Source organism: Gobius niger (assembly GCF_951799975.1).
Source record: "Gobius niger genome assembly, chromosome: 13".
Lineage (NCBI taxonomy): Eukaryota > Metazoa > Chordata > Actinopteri > Gobiiformes > Gobiidae > Gobius > Gobius niger.
The window spans coordinates 24,545,447-24,567,943 of NC_136864.1; the positions used below are offsets into that span (position 1 = coordinate 24,545,447).

Below are 22,497 nucleotides of genomic sequence, written 5' to 3' on the forward strand. Positions count from 1 at the left end.
ATGATTGGGCAGTGGTTCATGTGAGCAGCAAACCAGATGACAACTTTTTCTTTGGCTCGTCAGGCAGAGAAGCATTTCCATAACATTGCCTCAACAGTAATAAATGTCGCACTCTGAGGTTAATACTGAAATGACCCGATATTTGGACAGTACATCCGTACAAACAGTCATATTTGTGAAAATTAAGTTTGGTCACGTACACCTGTTTGTTCCGCTGAATGTCGCGGCTGTTGCCGTCAGAAAACAAGTCAACACATGCTTTGAATCCATTCAGAGCAAACATTGCGGGAGTGAGAAAACACATCTGCCGACTTATCTACTCGCAGCTTGCCGGTCAGTGCAGGTGTCAGCCAGTGTTTCAACGGGCTGCTCTGCCAATCTCCCCAGAGGAATGGGCCCGACAGCTCCAACGGGCTGTCACATTTCTCCTGCCTTCCTCATGCACTTCATTTTCCAAACCCCGTCTGAGACAGCTATCAAAACAACTCCCCTCCTGTTGTCATCTAATCGACCAAATGCAATTTTTAGCTACAGTAAAGTAGGAAACTTTCTAAATGAATTCTATATTGGCGTGATGTGGCAGAGTGTGTGGCTGCTTAGGAGTGGATAAATGCCTGGCTCTACGTAATATGAAGTGCTTTTGGATGAAACCTTTCATATTGACTCTGCGGATCATAGTGCTTAGGTGTAATGATTAGTGACAATGATCTAGTGGAACTACATTTGTCAAAGTCAGCACTGGGACCATTGGCCTTTAAAGCTCTCCTACAATGTCTTGTGTTCTCAATCAGAAACGGAGTAATGAAGTGGAATTTAAGGTTTCAGCCGCTCTCTTGCTCAAATCCTGGTACTTTACGTGCATGATTATTACATGTATATTTTACAACTTCAGAACTGCAAAATAATGTCATACGATCATAACTATTGACGCATACTTCTGGGGTCTTGATGGATGAATATACTACTAGCCTGCAGATGGAAACCAAGGGGAAATCGGCCTCAGGGCAAGTTGTATGTGCATTTATAGGCTGACGTAATGAGGAATTCGCCAATAATAATAATAATAATGGCTTGCACTTGTATTGCGCTTTTCAAGCCTGTATAACCGAGTTTAACCAAGCGCCGCACTGTAGTCTTTATTCATTCACTCCATACTCGGTGGTGGTAAACTGCTAATGTAGCCACAGCTGCCCTGGGGTAGACTCACGGAAGCGAGGCAACCAGTTTGTGCCATCGGCCCCTCTGACCTCCACCAACTGCTCACTCACTCACTGCATTCATTCATGCCTGTATTCAAACACGGGGAGAACATGCAAACTTCACACAGAAAGGCCCCTAAGGCCGGGGATTGAACCCTGACCTTCTAACTGTGAAGCACAAGCGCTAACTGCTGTGCTACCATGCCGCCGCTAGCTCCTCCGCCTACTCCTACTAGTCCTCCTACTAGTCCTCCTACTGCTACTACTACTACTACTACTGCTACTACTACTACTACTACTACTACTACTACTACTACTACTACTACTACTACTACTACTACTACTACTACTACTACTACTACCACTACTACTACTGTCTTATTTATGTGTGGATTAACAATCAATAATAATAAAAATCCTTTAAACATTGTATTGTTAATAAATAACACATTTTTCAGTTATTTAAACATCATTTGTTGTAGGGTAATATATAGCATCATAGAGATACAGTAATATACAAGAGGCTGCTGGTTATCCATTCAGCCCCATTCATTGTAATGATCCTGTGTGGCCTGTCAAAATAACATGGCTGTCTGGTCTCCTCCTTCGAAGCCTGTTCCTTAGAAGGCGGGCAGACCGGCTACGAGCCTCCAGAGAGCTCCAGAGCCTGTCAGTCATAAGATTTCGGCTTCAACTTTTAATTTCTGCTGTATAAAAACCAGCGCTGTTAAATTATACTGGAAAGTAAAGCTGGGTGTCATCAGCATATAGATGATAATTGTGATACTTCTTCAGAATTGAACAAAGGGGTATCATGTACAAAGAAAATCAAAGCGGCGCAAAAAAATAAACAATGAATATTAAAAATTAACAATGAATATTAGAGGTTTATTCACCAGAATGTATTAACCTTTCAAATTTACTTCACAAGGTTCTTCCCAGCTCTGTTGCTGAAGTTCCCACTAGTGTGACACTTGTCGGTTGCTTTTGTTCAGTTCAGTTCACATCACAGTCTCCAAAACCTCCAAAAAGAGACTGTGCTGGCCTCTCCATGTTTTCAAGCTCACCTCCTTTTCTTTTAAGGTAGTTCTGGCACAACTTGGGCTTGTGTGTCGGGTCATTGTCCTGCTGAAGGATGAACCCCAGATCAGTTAGATCAGGGGTGGCCAACTCGTCAGAGACTAAGAGCCCAAATTTTCCACCTTGATCCTGTGAAGACCCACAAAGGCACCGACCATTCGCGAGATCCAGGGGAGGTAGTTTATTGTGATTAAATATTATGTGACTTAACTGTGTTATTTTTTTGCCTGGCCTTTTTCTTTTTGTCAATAATTGTATTAGATGTAATGGTTTTACTCCTCACCAAGATTGAACTAAATTTATATAATTTTTTTTAGTTGTCCTTTATTTATCCAGGATAAAACTCATTGAGATTAAAAATCTCTTTTTTAAGAGTGTCCTGGCCAAGACACTCTTAATAAACTGACATGAGTGTGTTTGTATGTGGGGCCCTGCCCACTGAGCCCCCTCCTCGGATTCACCTCTGGCCTGTGCGCTCAGTGCCTGCAGCTTGGTGCAGTTCATAAACTTTAATCAGGAGCCTCTTCAGGACATCTGAGATTCTGTTTTATGTTGCATTTGTAACAGTTACAGCACATGTGAGAGAAAAGTCAATGACTTTGCGTATTTCCGCGTTACGATGTCACGCTGTTGATGTTTTTTCTGTTTCTTCATTTTGATCTTTTTCTGTGAATATGAGGCCAACTTTCATCAAATAAAGAGTAAGCTAATCAGAAACTTGAAAAGCACAGAAGCTGATCCCAGTGCCACAATCTGCCTGACTGTTGTTTAACCTACATCCCGCTTTGAGTGAGGCTGCACGGTCACCTTTTACACGCCGCCTCGAAAAGGAGGGAGATACGGGCTGTCAGTCATGTGTAGAGATGGGAAACCGGGTCTGTAGGACTATGGTGGGATTTTTGGTCAAGATTCTTAAAGACTGTTACAGTTTTTGGGAAATATGTACCAATTATTTTATAAAGAGCCGCATTGTATTAAACATATCCAGTCATGCAAAGAGCTGCACTCTGATTGGCCTCGAGAGCCAATCAGAGAGCAGCGTGTTCACCACCCCTGAATTAGATGCAAACAGCATGGTGCTGCTGTATGCTGTCGCCGTGGCGGATGGTCAATAGGGGCCATTCTCTCTAAAAATGTTTCAAAAAATATCGTCATTATCATATATCAACAATTACAAATATTGCATTATTTTTTGCAGAAAAGCGTTTCAGAGATTTAATTAAAAAGGGTTTTTACAGTGGATTCATTTATTACTGTGTGTGAATGTATTGTCTTTGAAACAGAGGAGTGCCGGTCTGATATAAGTCAATACCAGTTCCTGAACTTATTGGTTGTGGTTATGGTTTAAAATGCGACGGCCCTGGTGGTTTTCACATCATAGTATGTTTCTCTCTATAAGTGACTGATCCTAGATCCAACAGCCCCAAAACATCAGCTTCATCATTTTTAGATTAGAAAATTAAATAAATAACTTACCCTCGTACCCCTCAGTTTATCAGAACGATCTGCTCACAAAAGTGTTTAAAATGTCCCTTAGTCTCTTTGTAGCTTTTATATTAGTCACCGTCTTTATTTTACAGTTATGACTAGGCTCTTAATCATCCCTGCACGTCATATTTTTCAAACTACGCCAACAACTTTCCAGTTGTCAAGGATAAACTTCTTAGTGATGATTTTTTATTATTTTTAAAAGCCGCATTTCGCCATTTCTTGCTTGATGAGTTTTCCTCTTTTCTTTACAGCATGTTTGGACTTTTTCCATGTGAAACTTGGCCTGTTTATTTCCTTGGAATGGTATACTTATTGCGATTTTGAATTTCGATCTAATAGATACTTGTAATGTAGTATTTCGATCTATGAAATCAAATCTTGCGTGTTATCACTTGCTGCACCTTGATGTAGATAATTCCCGGGGAGATGATCATAATTGGGAAATAAGAAATGGCAGTCGGAAGGAATTGATTTGCCTGCCTGTGAGGTGATTTTGTGGAATATAGTTAATTATCTGGAGGCATTTAAGACGTGGTCAACACATTCAACTGAGTAAACAGAACTGACATAGAACCAGCAACAGACCAAATGGTTAACACCGCAATGGTTACTAATACAACGTTAGTAGAATTAAGAAGGCTTTTACAGTCTGTATTATTAAAGATACTAGACATTTTAGTACAACTTTTTTTAGACAACTTGGAATTCCTTGTACTGATTACTTAAACAGGGTTAACCTGTGCTATTTTTGTTAGTAATTGTTACTGGGATATTCTTGTTCCTACAACAATATGCCATTTATGGTTTATTGTTATTTCCATTAACAAAGTTTTACAAAATCAATAAAGAATAAATTCAGTGATATAAAAAAGTGAAAAAAATCAAATAATTTAACATTGAACAATGTAAAACGCACACACAAATGCACGCACAACCTGGCAGCAGGTTCTGCAGACTCAGAGCAGAAGGGAAAGGGTACTGACAAATCCTGGTAAGTAGGACAGAATCTTGTTAAATCTTGTGCCATTACTTCTTATTTCAAGTAAAGGATGCAATTGAAATGTACAGTGCAGATTTTGAAGGGCGATCCTGAACTGTCAGAACTCATTTAGTTGATGCAATGTGATATTATTCCCTCATTCTGTTGGAACAGGCTCTGTTAAGGACGATTATAATTGACTTTCTTGAGCCCATATGTTCATAGAAACATTCTGATATTTGTACGACAGCGGCGCACATTGAAGCGTCATTGATTCGGTTGTGGTTGTGTTAACAATTGTCCTCACTTGGCAGATTTGAGACGGGGAAATCCCTGGAGGTTTCGCATCATTAGAACCAGCCAAAGATAACACAGAATACTAGTACCATTTCCTTTTCTATGGTCAACATAGACATTTCAGAAAGTATCAGGTAATTTTAGCACTTGCTCGCGGTTTGCTTATGATCTGTGCAGGTTTGACTCTTAAAGGCATGTGAGGTTACAACTGCTGGCCAACTTTTCTCTTGGCAAAGATGGCAACCATTCATAATGTTTGGCTTCTGCTGTAGTTGCTGAGGCTTGTACGCACACAATAAATCTAGAAACAATACACTCCAACAGGGTTCGTCGATGTGAAAAAGGGGAGTCAGTGGATTTGTATTCTGACTAAAAGCGGCTGGTTGAGCGCCGGTTGTAGGATGGTATGGTGCCTAATTGTTTAATAAAATGATAATTGTGGTTAAGCAACATGGCGGCTGAAAGAATTGCGAGATTTGTGTGTATAACAGCGGATGACAAGCGATTCAATGAGCTGTTGAACTTAACTGTTGTCAAAATCAGCAAACTGGCCCGCGATGAAATGATTTTGTTGGTGTCAAACAATTTCTCCCCTGAATGGAGGGTGTAAGCGGCTGCTGTTTGAAATAAATGTGCCGAACTTCAAAGCGCCGCGCAGAGCACAATGGGCCCCAGAAAGATACAATCAACATAAAATATGTGAGTGCAGCGAGAACATTCCCAGATTTGTAACCGTGCAATTTCCATCCTAATGCCATGTTATTAGCGTGCTGCAAAGTCAAATGCGGTCTCGTACCCTACAGTGAGCAATAAGTGAAAAAGACACGTTTTAAAATGTCCGCCATAGCCCGTAACTCCTAATTAAACTATACAGTGCCACGCGATAGACCTCATAGTGCCCGGATTCTGTTTGCGATTCGGACTGGCAGCTCACTACTTCATTCAAGAGACAATTTTATATTTAAGGATCACTTTGATTTAACATGAGGTAGAAAGTGCTAATGCTAGTCTAGTCTAAACAAAATCCTAAATGATCCGGACTGACTTAAAGGTCCTATATCATGCAAAATCAACTTTTTGGAGCTTTTAGCCATGTTGTTATGCTATTTCCTTATCAAAAACACCCCCAGAGTGGTTTGTGGCTTCATTCACGCAGCTCTCAGTAATCCTCCTGAATCCTGCTCTCTGAGCAGCTGCTCCTCCCTCTCCTGGTGAACGACTGAGTGTTCAGTTGTGTCGTCACAGCGGAACGGAAGTGCTCGACGTCTGTAATGTAATGTCTTAATTCTATGCTTACGGCCTGATTTTAATTTGTAAAACAGCTTTTTCATTATTTCTGTCGTAAGAGAGAAACAAAGAGTAAAAAAAAAAAAAAAAAAAAAAAAAAGGATGTGCCCAAGGTGCTTCCAGGTCAGCTGTGGCCAAAACAAACACATCGCGTCTGAACAGATCAGTCGTGTTTGCGCTGCAGCTGTGAAGATGGAGCTCGTTACCTACTCTGAACACACCTGTTATTTATTCTTAACTAACGATCATGTCACGGACGGAGAAAAAGAAGCGCGTTTGGCTACGAGGACGAGGAGTTTATATTCAACCCTTTTCAGGAAGAGGCCACTCAGCTGTTTTTTTCTCCGGGATTCAGCGACTATCACCAAAATATTGTTTTTCTGTGACTGTCACTGATGGATGTTTGGGGAACCTTCGCCAGAATCAAAGTGGATTAACTTTTATAACCAACGCGAGTCCCATAATGTAAACAGCGATGGAGCAGAGGGTGAGTCAATCCAAACGCGGGTTAGCTTGTGTGTTAGCATATTAGCTTGTGTGTTAGCATTTTAGCATGTGTGTTAGCCATTTATGAAGCTGTGTTGCAGATGTCAACTCCATATAACTGCATCGTGAAGTAACTTCACTTATTGTTGTTTATTTATATTACGGTAAAGTTGTATGCGCGGAGAGAGGGGGCGGAGTTAACTGAATCGAAGCGTTTTGTCTTCCGGGTTTGAAAAATACCTCCAGAAAACACTTATATTTATCACAAAAATGAGTGCTCCATAATGGTAGAGGTACAATATATCATATAAATGCCTATACTTAACTTTGGAATGGCTAAAATAGCCCCTTTAAAAACTAATACAAATTCAGACTTGCCACTCATTTGGCCTCTGTTGCCATGCTGCTGATATGCAGTGACATCACCTGTAATGACTCAATGCTGTTCTCGATGAGCAGTTCAGCTTTATATTGTAGATAGACGCATTATTTTAAGTTTAAGCGCCCTTGTCTCTACTGCAAATATAAAAAAAGAATAGCCGAACTTTGTCTCGCCCTCTGCAGTGGTCGTTTGCAGTGATATTTCCGAGCCGACTCGGATAACGGCGCCCCTCTCCACTGTCTCCACTCGAGCCCTGAATGGGAAGGGATAAAGTCACCTTTAATTCCTCCTTAACTGTACTTACAGCTAATTACCATCTTAGATTGACAGAAATTAATTTTTGAAAGGCCCTTTGAAGTGCTCCCAGTGAAGCGCTTGTGCCTTTATACTCCACGTGATTGCTTTCTCGCCCGGATGAAGTCCCCCGCGCGTGCTGGATGAATAACTGTCACTGCGGAGCTGCGCTTTAAATCAAATCAGGGAGACTTCCACTTATTACAATGCAGCAGCAGAATGAAAGTCCAAGGCCACGCGACGGTCCTCCTTTACACTTGATCTCTCTCTTTTTTATTTTAATATTCAGATATTCTCATGCTTTTGGGTCAGTCCGGGATACGTTTCCTCATTATTTGTTGCTCTCTGCAAAGGGCCAGCTGCATGTGCATTGAGAGAGGCCCAGTTTCTGGTGATTGCCATTAAAGACCTGGTTGGCAGAGAGTTTAAAGTGGAAGTGGCTGTTTCATGTGGCGTAAAAATAGAACAAGTGGAAGAATATCCTCCCCATTTCAGCCATGATACTGTACAGTCTATTTTAGCTTTATTCATTGTTGCAGAATATTCAATCAAATGGATGCAATGGATGCTTTACTTTTCATTTTTAATGGGGGGTATTATGCTATTAATCTGACTTTTTTTGTTTTGTTTTGTTTTTTACATTTTTTTTAGAAAATATGTTGATCTAAAACGCCAATGCCAACATTTCTCCTTTCCTCGCTCACCTTGAAAACGAACCTCTGCCGAAAAAAACATCACTACATCCTCGGAGCCAGAGGTTTTTGCCTGCGGGATCAGCTGTGTTATGGATTCAGGAGGTAAGGAGAGCACTTCCTTCACAATTTTTGATGCGTTTTGTTCCGTCTTTTTTCTGTTGCTGTAATGTAAACCATTTGATATTTGATCCATCCTTATGGTTAATCCCTTAACTCCCACCTGAACCGAGCACATTTTCTCCAGTTTGGCTTTACCCCAGTCCAAAAGCTTCTGGAAAAAAGCTGTGAAAATAGCAACAAAACTGAGACGAAAACAATGATATAAATGTGACAAAAAAGTGAGAAAACATTGGCAAAAAAGTGATGAAAAATTGATGAAAAAGTGGCAAAAATGTGACAAAAAATGACAAAATGTGACAAAAATGTGATACAAATTTGACAAAAAAATGACAAAAATGTGACCAAAATATTACAAAAATGTGACAAAATGTGACAAAAAAATGACAAAAATTTGATTAAAAAAATGACGAAAAAAATGACAAAAATTTGACAACAAATAATAAAAATGTGATGAAAGAAATGACAAAAAAGTTACAAAAATGAGTTGAATACCTAAAAAAAATCTGATGACGTGAGGAAAAAGATCCTCTCGGTTCAAAACACGGTGATAACACTTGGATAACACGCATTTGTTTGAAAATGAATATATCTTTTCCTCCTGCTTTCTGTTCATTACTGTGTAAGGCTCACATGGGAGGTATATGTCAACATTTAATTCAGTACAGAAACAGAATATTGTCAAGAATGCATTATTGTTGTGATTTTGGCAAGAGAGTCGCGGTTTATGCGTCCCATACGTGAACTGTTGTGTCAAAGCAATCCAAAAAACGCTTTGGGCCATGATTTTGAAAACCTTCGCCGTAATATTTTCTCTGAGTATTGTTGGTTGCTGGATTTTGTGTGCCTCCTAACAGCTCTTAAAGTGTCGGGTTCCAGTGAGTCTGAGCCGAGTGAGGCGCCTCGCTGCTGCTGCTGCTACACTGACACTTCGCTGCGCGCGGACACGGACAGGTGTGCTTATTTTGGCCACATATACTTTTTCCACTGAGATAAATATCCGGCGAGAGCTCTGAGCCAACAGTCTCTAAGCACCGCTCCATTTCCCCTTCGCTCTGATAAATGCTTCTGTTGGGAATATTAGGCTTTCTTCTCAAATGAGAGTTTGTGATCTATCTGAAAGATTTATATTCACACTGCGGCCAATGGGCGTGAGCTGAGCAACCGCCAACAGCTGCACGGTCAATATGAGGGAGAGTGATAAGCTTCAGACAGCCTTCTCGTGAGTGCTGGGAATGAGAGAAGCCTTGAAAATCATGGTGTTGGGCTTTTATAGGCACATCCAAGGTTGTTACGGGAGAAAATGGTTGGTCCTCCACAGAAAATGATGATTTCTCATAGGAAGTGTTCTATGGATAGATCACGGGGAGCAGACTGTGTATAATAAGTCTCTTGAAATAAGTAAATTTGCTCCTGATTTTTGTGACTAATTTCAGGAAAACTGTCTTTTTTTTCACGTAAAGTGGTGCTAGTAAATCGTCTTTTTAGTGCTTTTTACCAAAAACAGACCAGGAGCTGTGTTTCGAGCCGCTTGCGCATCTTTCAGTAATCTTTGGATTTACTCTTAGCATCGCGGCAGCAACTCTTAAAAAACTCCTTCTCCTAAACAGCTCCTCCTCAGTTCTGACGTATCAAGGAAATAATTTCCTCACCTCTCGATCTGTTGCTAAGCTTCATCCTCTCATCACAAAGTAAAACCACTCGTCATAGTGTCACTACAGCGGGCCGAGTGATTATTTTAGTTCCCACACAGGATCAGTGAAATTACTGGATATTTTTGTTTTCGCTGTTTTAGATCAATATGTATTATAATATTCTAACCAACAAAGGGTAAGATTGTGAAATAATGTATTTGATTAAATTACCAAATACCCGCAAAAGGCATATTTCTCCTCTTTATATTATGAAAAAAACATCTACACCAATCTTTTTGCAAGTAAATAAAGATATTTTTTATCTTCTTTTGAGTGCGATGAGATCTTTTCTTAATTTAAGTCTAAAAGAAACTTGCGCCACTGACTGAAATCAAGGGTAACTTTGCAATGACGGTATTCTGACAAAACTGAGCTCTTCTATGTTTGCTGATGTATAAAATTGAAAAGCAGAATTGTGTACTGTAGTAATGTTAAAGGAATTTGCGCAGTAATATCTTCACTTTACTGTGCAGATGCTGAACTATTCCTGGTATTATTACGCCTTACAATATAGTTCCCCTTTTTATCCGCTTGGAAAATCCACATTGTTTAATTTTGTGTAATTATACTTTGTAGTGTAACACTTCACGTAACCATATTTCAATAGGGAAAACGTGGAAGAGCTTGGTAGCTTCTATCTTGACCTTGTTTGAAGCTATAGTGGAGAGAGGGAGAGGCTAAATGCTAACGCCGTTTGCGCTGTGTTTACGTGATTGAAGGCACGGGTGAAGATCAGACAGGTCCTAAAGAACTCGTCAAAGCTAAGGTAGGAACATATCTCAGTATGTAAAAACGGTGGCCTATTCCTTTAAGCTCTAACTCACTGCTCCACTCTGGTATTGATCTTTATAAAGCGGAAGTGTTTTTTGAGTGAGCGATTCGATCGCTGCATCAGATCCACTGCAAAACAAAAGCTTGGTTCACGTCTTCATGTAGATGTTCAGAGGTTTATCATCTCTCTACGACTACATCTTCTTTACATCTAACAAACCCACTCCCTTTGTCTTTTGTGCCGCGTTCAGCTTGTGGAACTGATAATAAATGTATTATTTCTGGTTCATAGGTCACAGCCCCTACTTGAACTCAGAGGGACTTGAAGCCAAATGCAGTCTTTGTGATCAGATTAAAAATTGACTTTTTTGTGTGTGTCACTTTGTACAAAACTTCTGTTGCTGTGCTGTGCCCAGAAATGTCATCTTGAGAAGCATCTGGGATGCCTTCGTCACGCTCTATGCATTTTAATAAGTTTATTTGCATCTTTATCTCTGACAGGCTCATTGATGTGCTACGTGTCATTACACTGTTATGTCAGTTCAGCACTTTTCCACTTGGCTCCTTGTCACGCTCTTGATTTTGGAAAGGCATAAAAACGGACGTTCCTTGTGTCTTACTGAGGACAAATTTAGACAAAGTTCAGTGTTTTAAAACCCAACTGATTTTAACCTTTGGAATTAAACATTTGTAACAAGTAAAAAGTAGAGTATTCTCATAGTTACAAAGTTTTAACACAGCTCAAAAAAGTGCCATTGATCCTTTTTAGTATTATGACTGTGTATATAGTTCCTCAACTTTATACAAGTATCCACACTCGACAGCCCAGAGCCTCTGCAGTCATCAGTATCCTGGCCACACTTCCTAATCTCACAGTATGTTTTCAAAGCCACACTGCAGCAGTTGTACTGAATGGCTGATCTACTGGGGCAGTGCATTAACCAGCCCACGTTACTTACAGCGAGTGGTGGGAAAAGTCCAGTGTATTGATTGAGAGCTGAGAGTGCACCTATTACTTACAGAAAAGTGCTCTGACGACTTCCACACAGCAACAAAGAGAGAACTGAATGGACAGGTGGCTTTCATTGAGAGTAAATGTTGTTGTTTTCTATCTGCAAGTCACTTCATTTGTCACAACAGCATAATAGTCCATCTCCGTTTTTTGTGCATATTTGAGTCCAAGTCACTTAGTATTGTTTCCAGTGGAATCCAAGTTGAAGTGTTCTATATGAATATACAAATTGTGCCTAAAACATCTTTGAACTTAAAACCATCCAACCAAAACGTTGCAGTTTTGAAGGTATTTCAACCTGGAAAGATTCACAGAGACAGAATGGCGGTATGAGTGTTTTATTGAAGAACATGAATCATTATTGGGGCTCAGACCCCGGCGGGAGATTGAACGAACGATTGCACGGCATTGATGAATGATAGCGAGAATGTTCCCCAAGCCTGGACCCTGGTGGTGGTAGAAGAGGAGATCTGGGTTGGCCAGTCGACGACGAGCAGAGCCGAGGAGAGGCCAGGCGGAGAAAGGGGTGGAGGAGGGTCGTAGCACGTCTGGCAAACGGCTGAGTGATTCACCAGGGAGCTTGAAAAAGGGGATCCTGAGCCGAGTCTCTGATTGGATGATTGGAGAGAGTTGCCGGTGATGAGGTGAATGAATGCAGCTGGAATGTCTTCCAGGTTGAAATTGCACAGAAGCTTCATTTAGTATATCTTATCTCTATCTTACACTTTGTTGGCTGGAAAAAAATATTGATTAAAAACAAAACATCCATTAGTTTTACTTCCTGATCTCCCCATTAGACCCTGTCACCCCTTCCCCTTCCTTGTTGCAGCTGTTTCAATATAGAGTAGAAAAATAATCAAATAAAGAAAACAACATGTAGTCCATGTTGCCCGTGTGGCTGTAGTGAAGCTATGGTGACTGTTTTTACTTCACAATGAAAGGATTAAGCTTAGCAATCCTCATGGATACATGTAGGACCTTAGGAGCGTTTTGTAAGAATAGCCACGGGAGAAGATTCAAAGATCACTCATAGCTGCGCGAGTGGGTTAAAACACAGGTGCAGCTATTAATGACAACATTGTAACATTGTAAAAAGCTGCAAAAAGTTGATTTTGCTTAATATTCCCCTTTTTAAAATATGTTTACAGAGGTGGGCTGTGCTTAGGGCTTGAGAGCTGCATCTAAAAGAGTCAGTTAGGCATGGGGACAATATTGAAGTTTTGTCACATAATTATCTTGGCCATTCTGTGCTCATTAATGCTGGACTAGTGCTTTTTGCATACAAAATAAGGCTTTTTGCTTGTTGCTCAGAGATATCATTATACACTATCTCGCAGCTTCTGTTTCCCCCCACATTGTTTTATGATAAAGTGTCTACTTCAGAGCTAATGCAAACACATAATTAACTCGTTCGGCTAAAGGTCACTTTTATAACTGCTTCACTGCAGCTGGCTCTGTTTTTGTTTTGAGGTGAGCCAGGCTTGCAGGATGTAATATCAGAAAAGCAACACACTGCAGCCCATGGCTGTATCAATAAAACATACAGTTTGCTGCACATATTGGGGATTACAGATGCTGAGTTTAGTCTCTTGCCTGAGGGGAAGCAGAGGGGAGGCAAGATAGAGAGGGACAGGATGTGGAATAAGTTTGCAGTGGTTTTGGCACAAGGCAGGGATGAGAGGGGAGCAGTAATGATAAGGTAAAGGGAACAGGATAGAACAGGCTGGTCCAGAGAGAGCACATTCATAGGAATTTGAATGAATCTTGTAACTTGCTAAAAGGTCATGTTGTATGTAGAAAATGCAAACGGATATTTATTAAAAGTATTTGTGGTTTGAAGAATGAGACGTCTTTCCTATTTACTGGATGTTCACTTCTGACTAAAATGAAGGGATTTCTTTTCATTACTGTTTGTAAATGATGATGTTAACAGAGGTTCAGCTCTAAAAAGAAAGCTTTAGGCTTGCCACATACATTTAGTTGAAGCATTTATGTCTCCAGCTACATATACACACCCATACAGTACATAGACATAACACCTACACAGGAATGCACGAGGAAATGTTAATTAAAAAGTACCCTAATGTCATCATGTCCAGATTGACGAACCCTCAGATGAAAAGTGAAACTTGTCCGTGCCTGTTAAGACAAGCACCTACGAGGCTCAGTCCCTTCAGCAGCGGTCACTTTGAACATCATGTGACCCATCTACTTTGATTTTAAGCTGCCGTCCCTCTGCGCAAATCAATTTGAATGGTGACAGATGCTTATCACAGTGGCCTCGAATAAACCTGCAGGCAAGCGCGAGAAGAATATACAGCTCCATCGATGAGCCCAGACATATGCGGGGAGCACATTAATAATAGATGCTGTTACAAAACACATGATAGGGAGACTGCAGCAGAATACAAGGGAACGTCTGCTGAAAAATGTGGGGATGTGTATTGATCGATTTTTTTAAACAAGTTTCGTAAGCACATCCTGATAGTTTAAAACTTTGTGCGGAAGTTTTACAATTTCCTTTCTCCCTATAGCCATTTCTCTATTGTTCATCCCAAGAAGTCTTCTCTGCATGGGCTGGTCAAACACGGCAGCAATGTTCGGGGCATGTTTTTGAGATTAAATGTGGCACTAATTGGGAATTGGTGACATTTGGCATCTGTAAAATGTCAGCTATTCACAGACCCCAAATATCAAGTGCTCTCCAGCTTTCTAATTTGCGCTTTTTCAGCCAACATGGAAAGCTTCAGAGCTAAAGTCAGTTTGTTTTTGAGGAACCTTTTCTGCTCTGTCCTGGTAGTGAAGGCTACCTTTTAATAACGGCTTTAGCTTTGAACTTTTCTATTAAGCCAAAAACAAAAAAAACCTGATAAACAAAACAGAGCCTCTTTTTTCAGAACCTCTTAGCAAAATTGTCCTTAAGCAATATCTGGGGGTGTTCGGCGCTGTTAATGGCTTGTGTTTTCGGGTGGGTGAGTTGGTAAAAATAGACAGCCCTTTTTCCCCTCTAATTTGCAAAATAGATCAAACAGGGTTAGTTTTTTCAGCCTACTAAATGGGATGATCACTCACTGCAGGCGTTAATGAAAAGTTTGCTTGTGTTTATGGGTACAAAATGTATCTGTGGGCACAATGATGAAATATGAAACATAGATTTAGGCGAGACACATGTGAATAGGGAAAACAAATTAGAGGTAACATTTTCTTTTGTTGTGGATTACTGATTTAAATGTGGAAATAAAATGTATTCCAATGTATTCTGTCAATTATATATGAAAAAATAAAGCATTTTTCACATAACACTTTGTATATATAATGCAAATAATGGATCAAAGGGTTCTATATTGTGATGTATTAGTTACTAAGAGGGGTTTGGATAGATCGATAAGCTATTTACAAGTAAGATAAGATAGCCTATGGAAATTAAAATTTCACCTTGTTATTATTCACCTCAAAGCTCAATAAATCAGGCTGGGAATAAGATGTAAAAATTCCTCTGCAAAATCCTTCGAAGTATTGTCAAGTGCAAGACTGGAAAGTTTGGAATCGCTGGCACAGGGCCCGGGGCCAAATCCAGCCCTCCAGTAGAACCTCTGGCCTCCAAGATGATTTTGAGAAACATTATTACACAAATCAGAGCTCAGAGGCCTGTTCAAAGTACTCTAAAAATGTGAAAAATTTCTGTCAATTCCTTTAAAATGTCTTACAGATGATGTGCATGAGCTAATGGTACAAAGAAAACCTAATTTTGAGAAAATGGCCTGTTTCCCAGAAAGGAAATGACCATATTTGGATTACATCATCATCTCAATCACCCTTTGTGCGACATACCAAACAGGTTAATATCTGAGAATGAATGCGAGTGGGAAACATGAGGGACACTGACCACTGTGTTTTTCAGCTGCCGGGTCTTGCCTTAACAATAATAATACAATATATTTTCAAAGAATAATAGAACAGGCATGTAAGTTTTCTGGTCTGTAGCTTCTGTGGGCTGAATGAAATAAAATAACTAAACGTTCACATCCCTTGGACAAATCTCTTCTTCCCTAAAGCAACTTGATCTTTTGAACGCCCTCTCTGAACCGGATTGGTTGATCCAAACTCCTTGCCTACCTCTCCACTGCAGATAACCATCCCCTTCCCGTCCCCTGGGTGTGAACCTGAAACTGAACCCTGTCTGGTGCGCCCTCCCTCATCCGCGAGGTCTTCTAAAGCTAGCGCCATTAGTCCCGAGGCCACCTCCGCTGTCGGACCTCTCTCAGCACCTTTTTCGCGCAAACTCTTCGGCATCCACGAAAGGATGGGAGTCCCGGAGGAAGAAGCCCCCCGTCCCCCTTCCGACATCACCGTTTTCGGGGCCAACTGCACCCTCCACGGTCTCAGCCACATCTTTTTGCCGGGCGGGGTGACCCTTCGGCGCCTGCTGTGGGCCGCAGCCTTCAGCTCCTCTCTGTCCATCTTCCTGCTGCAAGTCGCCGACCGCGTCATTGAATACTACCAGTACCCTCATGTCACCATCCTGGACGAGATGGACAGCCCCGAGATGTACTTCCCGGCCATCACCCTCTGCAACTACAACAGCTTTCGCAAGTCGCAAATCCGTCGGAACGATCTGTTTTGGATGGCCGGGCTCTTGGGCGTGGAGCAGGGAGACTTCGACGACTTCATGGCCGCGATAGGGCAACCCTCCGACAACACCAAGTTCTTCCCGAGCAAGACGTTTAACATGCTGGAGTTTGTGCAGCGAACGAGTCACAATATTGAGGAAATGTTGCTGGACTGCAAATATCGGGGGAAAGATTGCGGCCCGGAGAACTTCACCACTGTGAGTAGTTTTTCTTTATGGAGGATTGACGCCAATATCGTGGATGGTGACTCAAAAAGTGGCCTAGTATTTGTTGCATACATTATTACATTAATGTTGTTGATTACTCTGAGAAACAGACATAGTAGTGTTTTAATAATGTATTTTTTGGCCTGTAATGACTTTATCATTGTTTATTATCAGTTAAATATTGAATTGAGGATGCGTCTGTTTTGTCCTTCTCACACTATTTGCTTAAAATAAATGAAAATGAATGAATTAAATGAGAACCAGAGGCTGTTTAGAATCCCTGTTCTCGATTGGCCAGAATCTTGTACACAGCAACACAGAATGAGTCAGCAAACAGGCACAAAAAAGCTGAGAATATTTATAGAACCCTTTCACTGTATTATGAACTATATAGTGAAATAGTATTGCCATCTCTTGCTACAATCCATTTGTACTTGTACGTGTTTGCCAGCGGAAGACAGGAAACATTGCCGAGGAATACTAATACGCGTTATCTTTGTTTACAAGAGCCGCAGCCAAACACAATGAAGACCGCTCGTCTCCGCCAAAGGTCCCACCGTTTGCGCTGTGTCAGATACGCCATCTCTTTGTCGGGGAATTGATCACCGATTCATTGTCATCCTTCTCACAAGTGCGGTTACTTTGGTAAAAGGGTGCTCAGATTTGTGCCATATGGCTCCGCAAATCTCCTCTGACATCACGCATCATACATTATGAAGCAGACATATGGTGTTTTCAACAGCCTCCGCCGAATTGGACTGTTTTTAGGAATTACTTGAGGAATGCGATTGCTTCTTTAGCAGCGATGATGTCTAATGTTCCAGTCATTTGTCTGCCTCAGTCAATCAGAGACATGCATAATTAAACAAAACACCCAGTTACACGCTTTTATTTGTTTTGCCTTTAACCTAATTTAGTCCGAATTCAAGTCTCTCGACAAAGGCGTGAAATCACATCAGCGAATTTTCTCTGGAACCCAATCGGGCTGCGGCAGAGACAGGGGGAAGGATTGTGTTTCGATAAAATGGACCATTGATTTGTGTGATGAAAGACTAGTACCCGTGATGGGAACGAAGCATAGATTGTTTGAGAGCATGTCACGGTGAACGAGAAGCCGTGATTTATGTAATTACATCATAGAGTGTTGCTTCGGTTTTACAGCACGACCACGACTTGTCAACCTTAAAAGCGATCTCAATTAAGATGTTGGCACAAACATGAAGCGCCGTGTATTGCTGACTAATAAGAATTCAAAATCTTTGCGGATGAATTTTCTCTCCATTACCAACACTGTATTATCTCAAAACACCACATACACCAGGCATATAAATCTTAAGTTGCCTTCTAGAGTTTAAGGGGTACAAATCAATACTAATGAATCCACTTTTAATGGTTCTGTTTACTCTTCAGCGACTGTAGCGCAGCACTAATATTTTTTGGCCATAGAAATAAACAAAAAAAGAAGCGGCGTTCGATCCTTCTTATTGCCGTTAGCATTAAGTAATGAAACATCCCAAATTATTGTATGAAAGATCCAGATGTCTTCAGCTGTTGTCAACCCGTCGATGACATTTAGGGGATGTCAAAGCCTATTTTGAAATCATTAATGAATGTACAGACCTTTGGAGATTTTACTTTAGATAAGTGTGACCTCTGAGCTAAATGCTAAGAGGCTACTATTTAGCTAATGCTATATTTGGGGTCAGATACACACCCAATGGCCTCTAAACATCGTCATATATTATGTTAATGATGAAGAAACCACAGGAATTATATAAATGCCATGAAACTGGCTCAATTCAAACAGATCCGTTAAGCCGTTGGCTAGCAGAAGTATACATTTGTAAGAACAGGCTCAGATCCTAGCTAAAGGCGTGTCTAGGATTTTTACGTTATTGACCTTCCTTTGCAGCAGTACATTCACAGATACTTAGTAATCTTTTTTTTTTGTTATTGTCTTGCTAACAGGCAAACAAAACAGTTAATCCAATCTGACACACTCAAACAAACCTAGGCTATACTATATCCTTATACGGTATATAGACGCATTGTTTTTTTTAGTCTGGAGTCTTGTTAAAGCTGGCTCACAAATCCCGATGACAAACTCGCGGCAGATTTGATATGGCAGCAATCTATCAGGTGACCTTGGATTTTCTCATGGCCACAGTCAAAGGGTGGATTTCAGCTAAATGTCAGAAACTGGAGATGCTCTGCGGGCCTAAGTATAGAGGCGACTCATTAAAGATTCATGGGACTGCCTGGATAGCCCTCGTCGGCCTGCCATTCTGACTGAGGCTGGAGATGTTCTGGAATGAATAGCCATTATACACTTTGGCAACGTTGAAATAGCATGACTGAAGATGCATAATAACACAAACATTAGCTGGCTACGTACCCTCGGTGAAAGCAGGATGTGCAATTGTTGATGCAGTTTCAGTGCGAAGTGTTTCGATGGTTCTGAACTGTACCACAAATGGTGGCTTTGGGTTTAGCAATGCAGACAATATTTACATTAGCGCTGGGAAAGTTAGTGTGGTCCTTTATGTGTAAAGATGAATTAATTGCAGCTATTTAATTTGCTACCCCTATAGTCTTTTCAATAAAATGACAAGACATGTGAACGCTCAGCTGCAGATAATGTAAAGGAAGCCTTGAAGCAATGATATGCCTAACTTATAAGTCCACATGTCCTTCTAGCACGTGCATACCAAGTCATACTCTTGCTCTCAGTATTGTGGAGAGATAATCTGGCCCACAAGCTGAATGTTCATGGTATATGTGAGTTCCCAAACACACAAGATGCATCTTGTGCTGCTCCTGCCGATCTGTTTGAGTCCAAACTACTAGTGGTTGGTTACACATGGCAGTATTGCTGTGAGAAGGCTGATGACAAGAAACTCTTGATTAATAGCCTATAATTAACAACATGGCGACAATGGAACTCTCAAGAGTCACTCACAAGGACCACAACCTCAAAATAGAGTGAAAGACGTACGATGCGACAAATTGTGGCTCTAGGGCTTTCATCCCCCCCAACCTAAACTATAGAAGCAATGAAAAAGTAGTGAAATGTGGGTGGGAGGGAGGCGCAACGGGAACACAGAGGAGACGCTGAGGAGAGGGACTGGGAGGAACTTATCTTCATCAAACACGCATAGCTGTTTCCAAACCTAATTATTCAATGGATTTGTAGTTTGTCATTTTGAGACTTAAACGAAGTGGGCTTGATCCAATCAGAAGCAAATGTAGCGCCAAAAGTTCATCCTCTCCCCAGAGCAGCTGATATCCAGTACAAATGTTTTTGGCACTGTAATATCAGACTCTTTCCCAGGTTAGTGGAGAGAGCGACTGGAGCGCGATATGCAAAGTGAAAACGACAACAAAAGGCTTAATAAAAAACATGTCATGGAGCGCTCCTCTAACCTGAGGTGTAAACACTTGTAAACACAATAGAGTCAAGGCCATGTTAACTGAATACTGCAGAACCATTATCATGTCATTTGACCAATAATTTATCATAGAATTACTCATATTCCTTCATTATTGACCTAATTGTTCACATGATTAATATTTTCAGTGATTCATCCTGTCTGCACGCTCATACGTCTCACAATATTGATCTGAGAGCGTTGGGGGAATCCAACACTGAATTATCAATAGGAAAATTAATTACTGAAGCGATTGTTTTTGTGTCCAATACATTTTGGACAAATAATCGAAGAGGCTCGGGCGAGACTTCAGCGCGGAGAAACGGCAGATGTTTGGGCTAATGAGCTGAATATGGCTGCACTAATATTGAGAAATCTTGAAGAAGTATGAGGCTCCCGTGTGTAATTATTCCCTCTGCTCAAAGTAATCAAATACTTCTGGGTGGAGTGCTGTGAGATATTAAAGGGCTAGCAGATGGTACGTGCAGAAAGCTGGAGTGGAGTGCAAAGATACGTGTAGGCTGAACTAATCCTTGGGTAAGACTGAGTTTTGTCAATTTTGGAAAACATTTTAGGGAAGGCAAGCTTATTTGTAGCGCACAATTCATACATAAGGCAATTCAAAGTGCTTCACAGTTGCGGAAATACAAGAAAGCAGATAAAATCAATCCATAAAACATCAACATAAAAAATAATTAATAACAGTAAAAAGCAAGAGTGCAGATAATATACTTTCAGTGTAATATTCTCTGGTAAAAAGAACCGTTTCAGCCTGGATTTGAACACTGTCAGTTGAGGCCTGTCTCACCTCATGAAGACACAGCCTCACCGTGTTTAGTCCTGACTCTGGGAACCACCAGGAGACCCCTCCCTGAAGCTCTCAGGGCCTGAGATGGTTCATACGGCTCATGTCAAACATGAACTTTGGTACTAAACCCTGAAGAGACAATTATATTCTCTGAGCGATGTGAAGCCAGTGCAGAGACCGGAGCGCTGGACTAATATGGTCGTATTTCCTGGTTCTTGTCAGACCTCGAGCAGCAGCGTTCTGGATGTACTGCGGGCCATTACAGGAATCTAACCTGCTGGAGACAAATGCATGGATAAGTCTGGTTTTGACATGTTCCTCTGATCTTAGCAATGTTTTTCAGATGGCAAAACGCTGCTGTTATTGCTTTGATGTGGCTGTTTAAGTTCTGGTCTGAGTCCATGATTACGCCAAGATTTCTAACCTGATGTTTTGGTTTTAGAGAGAAGTGACTGATAACACTTTTTTGTCTTGAGTCCAGTTGGAGAAAGTTGTTTTGCATCAACAAACTGATCTGTTGGATGCACTGACAGAGTTTATCTGCAGGGCCATGTTCACCTGCCGTCAGTGACACATAGATCAATGAATGGACAGTATTTCAGTCCATGTTTGTACAACAACATCAAACATACATCAGATATCAATCTTTGGCATATTGATATGTCTTTTGAGAGCTTTTATGACAGTGCAGACTAAATTTGATTTGACAGTACCCATTTCCACTCCTCATTAACTTCCATTTCAACTTTTTCAATTTGGGCTCCCACATGGTCGGTCTGGAGGGCTGGTGAAACTGTGCTGAGTATTTGCATAAAAGGTGGAAATTCAACAGGAGTAGAAAGGAGGAACCAATCTCGAGGAATCCCATGTTGTTAATACGACAAGGTCATTCATGAAAAGTATTGTATGGCACATGCGTTCTTTGTAGTTAATAAAAGGACACAAGTACAAGTTTGTGGACACACCATCTCTCAAACTCAGAACCCCCAGAGTTCATTCACTGAGCGGCCACTACGGTAGGGCTTTGTTAGGACACCTTTTTTTTCAAAACCCCACATTAAGCAATAATAATTTGAATTGTAATACATGTTTTATTTCATTGTAAAACTGTATTTTGTAATATTGTGGGACACATTACAGTCCCTGTACATATTGAGTTCTTTGTAAAGCATTGGTAAATTATTCATTATTCATTAATCATAATCGTAATCCCTATTTAAGTACTCCCTATTTAAGCATTGTCATTTGTTTTGTCGATTTGGGGACAAAAAATATTCGTGTTCACATAGCAGTTTGGACATCTGTACTAAAGGTTTAATAATTTATTTCCCCCTCTCCAGTAGTAGATGATCTGTCTTTGATTCATATGTCACATGACCTTGCGACCTGGCTTTGTTTGGCTCTTTGAACCATTTGCATTCACAAATAAAACGAGTCAAATCAGAATTTGCTTTCACCGGCCCAAAACCCTCGAGACCAGACCCGGGGGGATGTTTGGAAACCCACTGAAAGGGGCACAGCTGAAGTTTCAATGTGTCGGACCCCCTTCCTGTGACGGTACATACATTTCCAGAGGATGAACCTTCATTCACAGGAACACAAAACGGTCTATTTTTCTCACAAACAGTTGTAAAAGCAAC

At 40.8% G+C, this 22,497-nt stretch overlaps 1 protein-coding gene across 2 annotated transcripts in view; it reads left to right on the plus strand.

Annotated features, from left to right (window-relative positions):
- Window positions 1-22,497, plus strand: part of asic1c (acid-sensing (proton-gated) ion channel 1c) — a 140,473-nt gene that overhangs the window by 66,118 nt on the left and 51,858 nt on the right. Inside the window, exon 1 of one of the 2 annotated variants that reach the window (XM_079569173.1) lies at window positions 16,044-16,612. The exons of the other annotated variant lie outside the window; for it this stretch is intronic. Within the exon in view, the coding sequence (XP_079425299.1) occupies window positions 16,088-16,612 (525 nt within the window). The 5' untranslated portion in view covers window positions 16,044-16,087. Of the gene's footprint in view, window positions 1-16,043; window positions 16,613-22,497 lie in introns of those variants that run through there. 2 annotated transcript variants of the gene reach the window in all.